Source organism: Acanthopagrus latus, chromosome 6 (genome assembly GCF_904848185.1).
Source record: "Acanthopagrus latus isolate v.2019 chromosome 6, fAcaLat1.1, whole genome shotgun sequence".
In the NCBI taxonomy this organism is placed as follows: domain Eukaryota; kingdom Metazoa; phylum Chordata; class Actinopteri; order Spariformes; family Sparidae; genus Acanthopagrus; species Acanthopagrus latus.
Window position 1 is genome coordinate 9423798 of NC_051044.1, and position 16133 is coordinate 9439930.

The window sequence follows — 16133 nt, forward strand, 5'->3', positions numbered from 1 at the left end:
AACACGAGGGTGTTTTATTTTGAAAATTAACCGGATGTTCCGTCGTTGTTTTGGTCCGTGACTTCCTGTCTGCTCTGTGCGTCCCGTTCCGCCTTCCGCCAAGAGTCCCGTGTGTCTGCCGGAGCCGGGACGGAGCAGACAGGCAGGCAGCGGTCCAGGTGGAAGTTAATGCATAGACCAGAGGGGGACATATATCAACAGAGCGGACACGTGCTGGTGGTCTCGAGGGGTAAAGAGGCGTCACGGTACGCGTCACGATGATGACGTCCGTGTGTTCTTCAAAATGTTTCCCCCTGTTAATCTAAACGTAATGAACAAGGGGACCTGCTGACTGTTTATAATGTGTTGTGATTGAGATACTAACCCACCAAACATACTGGAAAGTGACAAAGTGACGTTTTCCGCTCTAAATGACACAACTACACGGTCGCCATCATTAAACTAACTGGACGCTGTTTGACTCTCGCACTCCCCGGGAGGGAAGCCGTTTTCTGGGGGAAAGGTCACTGAAGTCTCGGTTGGGGGTGCTGACCGTCACCGTGAGACAAGTAACTACAGCAACACAATCGTGGAAGGAGACAAAAACTTGGTAAGTCTGTTTTTCGGACCGAACTGTGAGGAAGAGTCGGTAGGACAGATATAATGACGGACTTCTCCATAACTGCGGTATTTTTTTTTCCGTGATATGAGACGACCGGTTACTACGTGACTGTTGTTGCATTGTGGGACATTCCTCCGTATTCTGTTGAGTGACGATCTGTTTAGTTATCACACTCAGTGCCATATCACTCTGATCACATTGAACACCATCAGACCGACACGCCCCCGCTCCGTGCTGCCGGGTTATCCATTCCATGGTCCAAAAAAAAAAAAAGAAAAATTAAATTGTGGCCACAATATAGCTATAACGGGCGCACGAAATACTAAATAATAATATGTATATAATTCCTGGACTGCTAGGTAAGCAAATCGAGCGCACCTTCTCTAGAAACTACAATAGCCTAGAGGTGGATTTCATCGTTAGACGTCGAGATTCAGCTCCCCCAACAAGAAACCCCCGCCAAAAAGCCACTTATAGCCACACAGAGGAGGATACAGAGAATTGGTGCAGGATGTGTGAATGTGGCTCCCCCACCTTGTTTTCTGGCAGAAAATGTAAAAGGACAAGTTGCAACTCACTTCACGTGATCAGTGCCCAGACACATCCATGACTTCAACTTCTCAGTTGTGAGGATTGTTTGCCATGTGTGAAAGTAAACTGAAAATCTTTCATCTGTAGGAGTCTGAAGACACCTCAAGCTGCGGAACACTATGACGAACATGTGTCACAGTTTTCTACTTCGAGAAAATAATCAGCAGATAAATCAATAGTGAAAATAATCATTCCTTGCATCACTTAAGAACTTAACACACCATACATTTCACATGTTAATGCTTTTTTTTATTTTCCTCTAGTTCCCTCCAGTCATGCAGCTGGTGATCCGCCGCTACCGTCCCTCAGACAAGGACACAGTGTTATCCCTGTTCAGCGTCACCACCCTTGGGCTCATCCAACCATGTTTTAAAATGGCCATATTAAGCCCTCTGTACATGGCCATCACTCTGGCTCTGTGTGTTGCTGGCTACCTCCTCGGCGCTGTGTTGGGGGCAGTGGTGTTACCAGGAGCCTGGGTGGGCGTTATCTACTGCTGCTGCCATGCGATATATTCAGGTTACCTCAGAAATAAACTCAAGACAGACATGCAGGACATCCCTGGGAACTTTCTGAGCAGACCGGACGACTGTTACTGGGTGGCAGAGGCTGAGGTTGAAGGGATTGCCAAGATCGTGGGTATGGTGGCCGTGGTGGGTCAACAAAGTGGTGACGAACGATACGGGGAACTGTTCAGGATGAGCGTCTCACCAACATGCAGACGAATGGGCATTGGTGTCAGGCTGACTGAGACTGTGTTTGACTTCTGTAAGGAACGAGGCTTTTCTGCGGTGGTGCTGAGCACCAGCTCCCCTACACAAGCTGCCGTGGCTCTGTACAAGAAACTGGGCTTCAGCCTGGTCCCGTATGACAACAAATCATCAGCTTACTCTTGGATCTTAATGCTTGCCAGGGTCACAGTGTTTAGAATGAAGAAACAGCTGTAGGTCTGGAATAACACTGAACAGCTACGGTGACGTTCCTGTTATGTTCCTCTTTATCAGTGATTTAAGCCCATGAATCGATGATGTTTTACCCAAATTATAACTGCAATTAATCCATATATAATCCTTGCCTACAAATCTTGTTTTCCAGTTATAGAAAACATGATTGTTTGGTGCTGACCTAAACAAAATTCACATCATCGTGATTTTAATTTTTTTTTTTCTTACAAATCATGAATCAGATCACAATCAAAATATCAAATATTCACCATATTGATGTAAGTATGAATCACCCAAACAGCCTTTTGGTTTTGCTGAATGTATTTGTGGGATGTTTAGCAAGTCTTTTAATGTTTTTACCTTGAAAATAAAAATTGTGATGTCATTAATCACAAATCCAACCGCAATCCAAATATCTTTCTAAATAATCTCAATGTGATTTCTTTTATTCCACATTGTGAAGCCCTTGCTGAAGCTATTGTTTGTACACTCTCTCTATTTCAGCATTTACTTACTTATTTTAGTTATAAACAAAAAAATTGGAAGAGAAACAAAACACCAAGTATCAGATGATAGCAAACAGCTATATGTACTGAGAGACCTTCCTCTCAGAACTCACTGAAGTCAGAACTCACTGACTGTTGATTGTTTTTTATAAAAACTAGAGTTTCACCTGCTGTGGTTTAATTTTGCAAATGATAAATCAGAACCTGAAATGGTTGTCAGACAGATGAAGCAAGAAAAAAAAAAAAAACACCACTAAAGTTTTCACACCGCTGAATGATTTACAAATACTTTCCAACACTAACATGCTTTGAGTGCCCTTTTACAGACAGCACAGTGTTTGTAGTTTACTGTACAATAATCAGGTGATAAGTCTTACAAAGAAAAAACGTGTGTGTGAGTGAACTATGGGTGTGTCAGGCATTTGAACCATTAAAACAACTTCTTCCACAGTTTATTGAATACTTATACAATATACTGTATAGTGAGTGTACTGTAATGCCATACTATACATTACAGTGAGTTTTATCTATAACCCACAATTCTGTTCTGTTTAAATGTCCCCAAAGCCATCGCAGTTGAGTCAGCAGTCAGTCGACTTTGACCTTGACTCAGTTTGTTACCTGACAGCTTTGTAGAACATCATGTTCTTCAGTAATCTGGATGAAGTCAATTTATCAAATGTGAGGTAAATATTACCGTATCTATGAAAAGGAAGGGCTGGTCATTGTAAAGGTAAACACTAGATGGTGCCATTAATCTACACAACCCTGCAGCACCTGTCTGTGATGTGAGCCACTACTGCCTTCTGTATGGTAGCCATTGATTCTGACTCAGTTCAAGTACTTGATGTATGTGTGGCGATGATGTCCAAGTCTAATGTACCAGAAGAATGTAACTGAAGTACATATACCCAACTACTGTCCCAAAGTACATTTTTTAGTGCCTTTCGTAAGAGTATTTCTATAACTAATTACTTTGCAGATTCAGATTTGACCTATAAGATGTGATCATGCTGAGATAAACAATGCTGTTACAGACTGAACCCCCCAATAGTAGACAGTGACGTGAAAAGTAACTAAAAGTCATAACTGAGTAAAAGTAATAATACTGCTAAATTTAACTTTGAGGAAGGTGAAAATACTATATGAACCGTACATGAGATCAAGTCAAAAGTAATTTTCTACTTAAGCATCAGTAAATTATACAAATACTTACATATATGTACTTTTCATAGTGTATATACTACGACCAATGGCTGATTTTCATGATCAATGTTATTTTCGATGAGACTGCCAGAAAATTAACTAGTTCAATTCTGCCCTACTTTGCCTTTGCATTACAATAGTAGTGTAGTAGTAGAGTGTTTCTTCGCTGTAAGCACAGTACTCCTCCTCCTTCCACCACTGCCACTGTGATACATACAGCTCGTCATTGTGGAGGAATATTGTGGCATGTAGTTTTCTGACTCCACCACTGGGAGGTGGTTTCTTCTGTTCCTCCCACATTTGAACTGCATGAGATGGCTGCACCATCTCTGAGGATGCACATTTATTGGTGAAAAGACACCTGAATGTTAATCATGTGGAGACAAGATGCTGCCGGATGATGATTTCTTGCTTTATCAGCAGTTGTTGAGCTGAAAACATGTTCCGGTATTCACAGGATGGGAAACCCACACTGAGATAGATAATCTCAGTGTATTGTGGGCAGTGTTGTAAAAAATACTCCAAAGTCATTTGACTTGAGTAAAGTAAAGATATCGTGTTACAAAATTACTTTGGGCTAAATAAAAGTCAACTATAGAAATATCTGATATTAAGAAGTTCTTATCGGATATTAGATGTTCTTCAGAAGTATCAAAAGTATTTTTCTGGCAATAAATGGACTTAAGTATAAAAAAGTGCAAGTAAAATTGAATTATAGTTGAGTGATTATCAGTCTTGGCCATTATCTCATTCGGGATGTTATTAATTTTTCTGATTATCATTGGAATCAGTTTTTTTTTAATCCAATTGCAAATAAAATTGATTTATTTATTTTGCCCCACTTTGTCTCTGATACAGCAATACTTTGCAAAGTAATTAGTAACTTAAGTAATAATGTAGTGGAGTAAAAAGTACAATATTTGGCTCAAAATCTGGTGGAACGGAAGTATAAAGCAGCAGCGGTGTAGTAACTTTACGTTTAAATGCTGCAGTTTTGAGGTATTTTAACTTAATCTACTCTACTTTAAGCTTCTGTTTTATTTTGCTCTTCTAAATTTAATGAAGGAAAATTAGCATTTTTTACTCTTCAGCAGCTTTATTATCTAGTAATTCTCATTTTAAGTTCCATACAAACCATCTTTTGTGTTAGATTAAAATGCTAGGTGGTCAAGATAACATAAATAATCATCATCAACCAGTAATGTTAATAAGGCTCCAACAGGGGGCAGGGAGTACTGCTACTTTTTTATAATTGAAGTATAAAGAGTACTTTTACTGCTAATTCTTTTACTTTTTTTCTGCTTATACCAACCAAGATGTTGTTCTTTCGTAACCTTGCGTAACATTTTCCAAAACAGTTCACGCTTTGGTACAAAACAAGAGACCAACCTCTCAAAGTGCCCCATGGGTTCGAGCTGGGAAAAACACACAAGCACACACACACACACACACACACACACACACACACACACACACACACACACACACAAATGCCTATCCCACGTGTGTTTTTGTGCTGATTGATTCAACCAGCAGAGAGACCAGTCAACAACTCACTCAGCAGGACAGATGGCTGCCGGCTCCATCCTGCGCTATATTAACTTATTTACTACCAAATGGAAAAACCTCTGATTTGATCCAGTCGGCCTTTTAATCAATGTTTTAACTGTGGTTCCCCAATGTTGTTGCTTCGACTATAAAGTCTCTGTGAACTTGTTTTCTCGATCAGCCCACATGAACACATCGCTTCCCGGTAAAAAACGTTTGAACAGTTCTGGTTATTATGACAACACGGCGCGGACGCTCTGGTTAAAGTTCGAGCTCATTACACACCAATCAAACACTCCGACAAACAGAAACGCAGATGTTTTGTTTGGCGTTGCCGCGACCGTCTGTCCTTCCTTTGGGATTGTTTGTAGGATGTCTGGTCAGATTCAACATGTTCAGTCTTTAGTTTTTTTCCAACTTGGACGACATTTGGTCGATTTTCCATACTTCCAGTCTGACAGTTACACAGACAGTAGGTGTATAGAATGCGTAACCCATGGCAACACAGCTCACACACAGCCTGGCTGACAAAATCCACCAACTAGCACTTAAATCCCACCAATAAAACATGTTATAGTTTGTTTGTTTAACCCATTTAACAACCAAAGAATAGAAATTACAGGATGGATCGAGATCAGCCATTTCCCCCTGTTTGCAGTCTTTGTGCTAAGCTAAGCTAACTGGCTGCTGTGGATTCACGTTTAGCGTACAAGAGTGATATACCTGCAATTCAATACAACATCTTTGGTATCAATTTTAGCATTACAATATCCTTCAGCTTTTATTGACTTTTTTTGAAAGGTGTTAATTCAGTTCAATGTTTAATATAGGGGTTAAGGTGGGCCGAAACAGCATTTTATTGAAACAGGCGGGAAAACAGCTTTGCAGAATTCTCCCTACCAACTGAAGTATCCACATGGACATATGAAAAAAGAAGCCAATGACAGGGCTCTTCCATACATCTGGCAAAATTCAAGTATGTGAAAGCCCAGAGATCCCAAACTGATTTTAAAAGACATTATTGACATCATTTTAGCATGAACTCTTCACTGTAGCCGCTGAGCCAAAAGCATTAGCGTACACCCCATTTTTTTTTAGCTGTTGTTTTACATTTTAAAACAAGTCTCCATCTACTTCAGTCATTTTTTTGAGAATGCTGCCGTTTTGGGCTACGAAACTTCACATGACTTTCCATCAGCATGGGAGTGAGCAGATAGTGGCTCAATTCAAATTTTTTTGAGAGTGGTTAAATGCATTTCCCAAAATGTTGAACTATTCCTTTAAATGCAGTGAATGTTTTTGGAAATGAAGAATGGGCTTACCAGTCAGGTTTTTAAATCTAGATCAACATTTCTGTGGAAACAATTGATAAATGTCTAAATCAAAGGCTTCATTTGAATCTTTGACTCATTTTATGTGTTTTCTGGAAAGAGCAATTAATTAGCAATTAATTGATTGTTGTGTCTGCTTTCTCCACTTGAGACAGAAAAATAAAAATAAAAAGTAATTTCAAGTCTTGTGTGGCTCCAGAGGAACTGCATGTTATGTGATAAATTGCCTCCAGTGATGCCACTCAGAGGCTGTGTTGCATTGCGGATGAATATGTGGAATAAAAGAGGTGATATCTCTGGTTCTGCCATATAAATTCTGATCTTTTGCACAGGAGAGTTATAAGAATGCAGCTGACTGCTTTTCAGAACCTGGCGCCTACATTACTCTAAACCAGTGACATCCTCTCGAGACACGAAAAACTTTTTTTTCTTACCTCCAAACACACTTAAATGAATAAAATTGATGGAGTTACCCTTTAAAAATCCATCCCTCTGATCTACCGACACCCCCGTCGACACATCCGTGTACCCACAAAGCCAACACATGACACTTGTTTTGAGTTTATCTCTACACACATTTCAGGTGAATGACACTTGGCAGCTCTCCAAAGCAAAGAGTGCGATTGGGAAAGCAGAGGTAAAGTTAATCCTGCCTCTGTTATAACACTTGGCAGTGTGTTTGTGTGCTCTCTCTGCCCCATCAAAGGCTTTGGGTTCAGCACTTGTGAAAAAGCCAAACAAGATGGCAATATTGAATCTGTGTCAGTTGTCGAACAGGCCCGAGGGGACAAACACATCGAAGTTTGTACTGTTAAAGTACACGCATGAGAGTCAACACACCGCATGCGTTACTGTGTGATATTATCCAAAAAGGGGAAAAACACATGCTGTACATTTATTGATACGCCAGAGATACTGTGCAGCCGCAGAAACCATGCGGCCAGTTTACCTGAAGAACAATGAGTGAAGAAGAAGAAGGAGTAACAGGGCAGTCAGAGCCCAGTGGGCAGCTTCACCCTGGAGGATATGTATTGATAATAATGTTTTTCTTTTTTTAAAAAAATGAGGCTCTGTAAGTGAATACAACAACCAAACACTGTTTATGGTCCAAATTATATGTAAATAAGTTACAAATATCAACAGTATTTAAAGGTGCACTATGCAGATCTGGGGAAGATCTTGTTTGACTGACTTCCTTTATGCCCAAACAAATTTTGTTTTCATGCATTGATAAACAGAATAAACAAACTGATCTCAGGAGGCAACACACACTGTTTATATGTGGCAGACCCTGCCACCTTTCTAACATCAAACAGGGTTCGCGGGAACTTATTTTCGTCAGCTCGTTTATTCACTTATGGAGAGAAATCAGTAATTCTGAGTATATTTTTAACACCTCATTAATATTGTAAATACTATAAGTCTGGACCAGATTTTGTTTTTCATTTTGGATCAAACCTATAATTTGAAAAAAATGTGTTACTTAGCCATAACTTAGACGTAAAAGACAAAATATAATAAACACTTAGGGCAGATTGTCTGCAGCTCAACATCCAAAACATGAGATATGAAGTGCTCTCTGATCCTGAGACAGTGAGGGGGTAATTAATTACAGAAGTGGACTTGTGTGTCTAAAATGCTCCAACACTGGTCAGAAATCTTCGCTCAAGAGAGGGAATAAATAAAGACTTGGGTGCCTTGTGGAGGTGGAAGTGATGACACTGAATCAGCCAGTAGCATCCCTTCAAAGTTTACACGTCACGACAGCTTACTGTCTCCAAACTCAATATTTTTATAAGACTAAGAGAATGCTTATGAAGCACACATTTCACAATTTTGATGCACTTATTATGAAACTTTCTCTCTGAACTGAGCAGCCTGAGGTTGCTGAACACATTTCAAACTGTGTTGGTTAAAGAACTGAACAATTACCTTGAGTTTATTGACAATAAAGAAATTAAGCCTGTTTTATTGGCTTCCTCAGAGGCCAGATCATAGATGAACTGCACCGTTAGAGAGATGGTAAAATCAAGACGGAGACTTCAGAATGCGTTCAGGAATCACGGATCAAAGATGCTAACAGGTGGAGTTGTGAGGCTGCAGGCGTGCAGTCTGTGTGGACGCACACAACACTTAAAATTGAACTGAATCTTGCTTTGTAACTTGCAGAACATTTGAAGAAACAGGATTTTTTAAAAAAAAATCGTTCACATTAGAGGGTCCAATCTGGAGGAGAGATATTTATCAATGCTCCTAATCACATTCAGTATTCAAACACCTCCTTTCTCCACTGATGAAGGACCCAACCATAAACTTCACTGTCACTTAAGGACTGTTTGTTTCTTGTTCTGTTGTTATTTAAATATCTCAGGAACCCTAAATTGCACATTTGCACAGTTACATTTCATTTTCTATAGCACACGTCGTGTTCACACAGAGTCAGCTACTGTATACAGTATGTTTATCTTTATTCTAATAGTTCTCATTATATTTTCATTCAAATTATTATTTTATTCTTGAAATATATCTTTATTACTGTCTCTATTTTTTTTGCGTTGCTACTTTTCCCCTCTGCTCTGCTGTGTTACCTGTGAATTTCTCCTAAGAGGGATCGATAATGAACATCTTATGTAATCTTATCTTATCTTAGGTAAAAGATACCAAAAAACACTTTAAGGAACTCAAACCTCAACACGCTGAGGAGCAGAAACTCTTTCTCTCAGTGAATTTGATGGATAGAGTGTGGATCAATAATGACGGACCTTTGCTCGTGTCCATACGTCTTGACCTTTGGCAGGCAAAATGCAATGTTTAGTGTCACAGATATTGGGTTCGGGCATGTCTGTCTCCGTCTTCGATACGCTTCTGCAGAATTATCTAAATGACTTACTTTTGAATTCATAGAATCACCGGACGGTTGATATGTTTCTGAAGAATTATCTAAATGACTTCCTTATGAATTCATAGAAACACCGGATGATGACGACAGCTGGAGAAAAACAAAGGCGAAAACAATTCCTGAAAATGTTTGTTTTGTTTAATTCTCCGAAGACGAGACTGTGTAATAAAATATGCATATTCATTTAATCCACATATTGCATGTTGGAAGTGGACTTTACCTTGTTTTTTTAAAATTTTATTTTATATTCATATCTTCTTATCTTACCTCTATTGAGAAGAGAGCTATCACTGGATTTAACTAACCTGGCCAGATTTGAGCCTGCAACGTTACTGTAGCATGGTGAAGGAAACCCCAGATGTACCTTTACAGTGATGTGGTGCTGGGCTAGTCAACATGACAGCCGATACATGCACAACACAAAACACAGTTGAAAAAATGTAAAGGTTAAATCATTTGTCATTTTACTACAGGGTGCGTGTACGTTCAATAGACTGTGCCAGTTTCATAGGAAGTAAAGCCTTCCCTGTGCCTTTTCTTTTCTGTTTTTCAGCAGTGATGTGTGATGAACATGATAGGATCTCTGTGGTGTTGATTCCCAGGAACCTAAATCTGTTCACCTGCTCCACCTCAGCTCAACTGATGTAGACAGGTGTGTGTGTGTGTGTGTGTGTGTGTGTGTGTGTGTGTGTGTGTGTGTCTCCCCTTTCCTAAAATCAACAATCAACTCCTTGGTTTGGCTGACGAGCAGTGGATTGTTGATTTCCCCCTGATATGAACTCTCAGGGCTGTTTATATTGCAGCCGATGATGCTGGTGCTGTCCGCAGACTTCACTATAGAGTTCTCCTGACATCTGGGAGTCATTGGGGTACATTTAATGGTGTATTTTATGCTGTAGAACAAAATGTGTAACTATTGTGTTAGACAACAACACCTTATTTCAGGGAACCGAAAACCAATTTTGAAAAAAATCACTGGATGTCCAAATTGATTTCAAGGTTTTAGGACCGCAGACTAAGCAACTCTATGAGGGCGGGACGATACGGTGTTAAAGATAATATAGCTTTATAAGATATATATCTCGATATTTTTTAAACTTCTCAAGAAACGCCTCCTAAATGTTAGGACAGGGCGACAAACTCACATCCAAGACGACAAGTAGTCTCACTTCCTGATGACAATACATGTTGTATATGTTGCAGAAATGCATCAAACTCATATTAGACAAACAATTGTGTTCGACCCGCCATGTAATTTACACAGTAAAAATGTTAGTTTCCAGCCCGCCTCATTGAGATGAAATCAGGCGCGCTTAAAACTGAGGAGTCGAGATTTTTATGTTGAGTGTCTGAGCTAAATGTACGCATGAATGTGTTGTTTTGACCAATGTAACGCAACCATTGTGTTATGTTACACAACAGACAAACACTCGCGCACACACACACACACACACACACACACACACACGTGTCCAACAAACAGAACATGGTTTCACAACTTCTAGTTGCCCTGGCACAAAAAATCCTCCGGTTGCACAAAACTGGAGGACAAATACCCTCACACACACACACACACACACACACACACACACACACACACACACCCTCACACACACACACACACACACACACACACACACACACACCAGCACACAGCTGCCAAACTGTGTAGTAGTTATTTGATCAGGTCATGTTGACAGATTGACTCTGTAACGATAAACAGACGGACATCTCTGTGCTCCCCAGGAGGCCGCAGGCTGCAGGACCCTGACTTCCTCTGCGGGCCGTTAATAAAGAACACGGCTCGGGTCAAACAAATAAACATGCTGCCAGCGACGCACAGAAACCTCCCATCACCAGGTTTAACATTTGTGCTCCTCTTACCGTAAACGGACGGCATGAACAAAATGTTTTTCTGACCCCACGACCTTCTGAGCCAAAAGCTTGATAAGGTATTAGTCAGTGCAAGAATAAAGGCACAGTTACACAAGTCGGCTTCCGTAGAGATGACAAACTGACAAACCTGTTCATTTCTATGTCATATTTATTCAGTTTTTCACCATTAATTCTACACACAGTAACCCATGACGACACAGCTAAGACACATTTTGAGTGTGTTTTGATTTCTAGTCAGAAATATCCAATATCTATCTGAAGCTGCTACAATCAAAAATAAATCACTATAATGTCTCATAGATCATATATTACAGTTTTTCTCGATTGTTTACACACAAAAACTGGTACTTGAGACACAATGACCACAACATGTCACTCATGCACCGACCCCCTGAACCAATTCTGCTAAACTACAAGCACAATTCCTGCTTTACACTCAAATTGCAGTTCTGTTTTCACAAGGAAGACACTGTCATTCAAAATTCTAAAGTCAATTGCCCTACTATGCACACTGACTCACCACATGGGCAAACACCTGTCACACAGTTTTACAATTAGCAATCAGAGCTTTAGCATAAAAGGCCAACATAAAAGGCTCTTCTGCTTTGGAGCAGTGGATGCCAACATTGGAAACAGAGCCAGAGGCAGAGCCAGAGGAGTAATGAGAATAAGAAATCTACTCTCACTAGAAAATTGCAGTACTGCATATCAATACAGTACTCAATGAGTACAGTAGTACAGTATTGCCTGTGGACTGTTCTGTTGACTGTAAAAATACATTATGTTTCAAGTATTTGGGAAATTTATTACTTTGTATTCCTACACAGTATTTACAGTATTTTACTATTTGTATTGCAGAACTGAAAGATTACCAACACAAGGTGGATAAAATATATTTGTTACCGCGTATTTGTGTGTCCTGAGTATAAAAACAATATTCTCAAATATTTTACAACACAGTCATGTATGAGCTGTCTGTAGTAAGTGTAACACTGAAAGAAAGGCCTAAGTCATTATGATCAATGAAGAAGAAGTGTTGTCCATTCATCATAGTGTTTTACATTGAGCACATCAGTGTTCAACTGGTTCTTCTAAATGTCTATTCATTTGATGCTTTGTGTGTGCCATTTGAAAACAAAATAGCCTTTTGAGAAGAAATAACATTGTTTTGAATGTAAAGTTTCATTTTGCAGGAGAATTGAGGGGTTTTGCCCATTGTGTGTGTGATTTTTGATTTGTGTGTAGAGTTCTGAGAGTATGAGGCATGCTTTCAGAAAATGTGTGTAAACAATCGAGAAAAACTGTAATAAAATATCAATATGATAAATGTAAGCAATAATGAATTTACAAATAAAAAATGGCTTATTTCCCATTCAATATTCAGTTCTATTCATTGATTAGTCCTCTTTTTAATTTAAGTGTATATTTACCTATATATATATTCATGTATTCTTCTCCCTTTTATTTTTGGAGCCTTTAATGGTAAATTAATCTATACATTGAGACGTTTATTTTTCTTGTCATTCATTTCGTTTTTTGTTATTTTGGCAGATCTCGTATTTGCATATTTTAAGCATTTTGTTTGGACTAATTTTATGAGTGGTATATTTTCCAGTGCAGTTTGATTTGAATACTGCATGTAAAATGATGTAAAATGATGTAAAATAATGTAAAATGTTGTAAAAATGTCTTGCATTAATATAAGGGGTTTTATATGAAGAATTCATTACCCAAAAGGGAAATTTAATCAATTTATGTTAGATTGTTCACCCAATAAAGTGTGCAAAACATTCTGCTAGAAATTGCTCAGAATGAAGCAAAGTTTTACAGTAAACAGCTCGGTGACACTCTGCTGATGAAGACCGTGAGATACAGTCGAAAGACAGTGACTCCTCTGGTCTCCTCTGTGACCTGTTTTTTCTCCTGAATTCATGGTTTCTTCCGACTGCAGAAAGTGAACTTTTAACTCTTCGACACACTTTGCTTGCTTCTGTCAGCTACACACTAACTGAACACAAATGACAGCAGTTAAATCAGGACCGCGCAGAGGCTTAACTTAATGCCAAACAGAGGCAATTAAAGCTTTTACAGTGCTCTTCTGGAGAAAATGACTTCCGCCACGGTGAAATGATATTTACCACCCAATAAACTGTCACTGATGCATTATTAAGAGTAACTACACCCCACGACTTTTACAAGAAACTTTTACCAGCAGTTAAACCACTCGAAATTTTCCTCTGATTGCAGAAATCTAGGCCACAGAGAAGGCCTCCTTCCTGCCGACGGCTCGTTCTGTACACACAGTTTAGAAAAGAGCACAACAAGTTTACAGCTCAGAGAACAGATCAGAGTCCTCCAGCCGCGAGACCTTGAGGAGGTGGTTCAGGGAGAAATCGATGTGGTTAAATGAAATACAGTCGCAAAAACAGGGGTTTGGCAAGAGGGAGAGGGATGGAGGGAGACAGAGAGGAGGATGTACAAACACACACACACACACACACGTTGGTGTGATTACGCAGTGAGGGGTTAATGATCAGATGGGCGGCCTCTTCGATGTGTAATAACATCTGTTTGGAGGTCAGTCACTCTGTGGCCCTGCTGGCCCCCAAAAATCATCCGACGTGGACGCAGAGTGAGCCTGTACGCGCACACACACACACACACACACACACACACACACACACACACACAGGCATGCACACGCACGCACACACACACACACACACTGCTCATATGAAGCATGCGTATTCAAAAAGAAATGTCTTTATTCAGTAAGTTTGATTGACGTCACTGAGGTCCAAACACAACCCCAGGAGCTCTCAACACACTGTAATTCATCAAAACAAACAAAAGTTATTACCTAGAAAAAATAAAAGCTTTGTTTTAATTTATTTTTGATTAAACCCACTGTCGCCTTCCTCCCTCCCTCCCCTAGTACTGGTACAAAATGCTCACAACAGAAAATGATTTTGAAAAAGTCAGAACAAGAACAAGGACAGGATGAAAAGGGGAAACAACTTGATAGAAAACACAAAGGTCTTTAGCAGGGGAGGAGAGAACTGTATTTTATTTTATACTACTTCTCACGTTTACATAACTATCGAGTGAGCCACTACATTTATTTGATAGCTTTATTTTGCAGATTCAGATGAATCATTCTCAAAGTAATTGACAAATATACGATGAAGCATTGTCAGAGGTTAGGAGAGGACTTTACTTATCTGAGGGAAACCTTTCACAAGCTACCCAGCAGTGTTTAAAGTAATCAAAATTAGCCTCACCTTCATCAGCTGCCACATTAAAGTGACAAACACAGGAATGCATCAGTCACACCGAAACCTCACTGACCTAAACTGATTTGAATCCAAAATGAGACTGCACATCAAGGGTGTAACTCATACCTAAAGGCTTCCAGAGCGAGAGAGCTGTATGGAGCCATTTTATCTTTTTTTTAAATTCCAGTTGTGTTTGTACATTACAAAACAGGTCTCCTACTTTAGTTACTTGGGAGAATGGTGCATCTTCCTGGATGAATAAAGGTAAAAAAAAAAAAAGGATAGAATTAAAGCTAAAGCAAATTATTTTCTTGTGTGACAGAGGAGCAAAGGAACATCCTGAAGCAGGGGAAGTGTTTCAGAGTCTCATTCACTCATGAGGATAAATGGCAAGTTCAACAAAACCTGCTCTAAATGGACATTTATCAGTGATTATTCTATTACTTCTCATACGTTATAATGCAGGGAGCGAACTCGGTCTGCTCTCAAAGACCATGTGATGTGGTTGAACTCAACAAATCAAGTCGTGCTGAGATTGTTTTGCTCAAGTAGTAAAACATCAGTAATATGCTCTGTTAATCAGGTCTGTTAAATCTGCTGTTCAGAAGGCCAAGAAGGAACCCTCAAGATCAGTGCTGACATCCAAGTATTCACCGTTTGGGATTAAAAATCAACAGCCATGAGACTTAGCAATATCTTTGAGGTGTAAGGAGGTTTGAGGCCATTACTTAATACCCACAAAGCTCTGTGATGTGTAGAAAACCAGCTCTGAAGAAAGAGCATTACATCAATGTGCACTAAGAGTCAAATTCTTATCACATAGATGTTTATATGTGTCGAACAACACAGGAGCAAATTGGAGGGAGGTGTCAGAACGAAACCATTATTCTGTGATTTACCACCAGTACTAGCTTTAAAGCAAATCCCTGTTTATAGGCTGATTTTAACGAGGGAATAAAAAAAAACGGTGGAATCACGGCATCTGTTCCTTAATCTACCAGCTTCTCCTAAATTTCACCCGTTCTGTGAACTCTTAACTGACGCTTAATTGATCCTCAGAGACACCGAATCCCAGAAATTGGAGAGAGCTGGTTCCCAAAGTTCTTGACTTGCGACACCTCACCATTCTGAAATGCCCGGAGGTCTGAACCAAAACACCAATCATCAGAATAAATGCGGGAAAACATCAAGTTTTGGGCTTAAAACACTTGTGCTGGTCACCACGAACACAGCTGGAGATTTCCTGAGTTCCCGTCATCTTTTGTTTTTTCAGTCGAGTGCGGGGACAACCGGTAAACCCGGGTCATAAGTGATGTGAGTCATCCTGACTGGACCT

The 16133-nt window shown here is 39.6% G+C and overlaps 1 protein-coding gene across 2 annotated transcripts; it reads left to right on the forward strand.

Moving 5' to 3' along the window:
• Positions 1 to 61: 61 nt before the first annotated feature.
• Positions 62 to 2537, forward strand: LOC119020941 (probable N-acetyltransferase camello). Of its 2 annotated transcripts, none has more exons than XM_037100756.1 (2): positions 62 to 245; positions 1456 to 2537. In XM_037100756.1, exon 2 carries the CDS (start codon positions 1468 to 1470, stop codon positions 2137 to 2139), a length of 672 nt encoding a protein of 223 aa, XP_036956651.1. In that variant the 5' UTR covers positions 62 to 245; positions 1456 to 1467; the 3' UTR covers positions 2140 to 2537. The 2 variants fall into 2 exon arrangements, with proteins under 2 accessions (XP_036956651.1, XP_036956648.1); XM_037100753.1 differs by lacking the exon at positions 62 to 245 and adding an exon at positions 255 to 589.
• The last annotated feature ends 13596 nt before the right edge of the window (positions 2538 to 16133 follow it).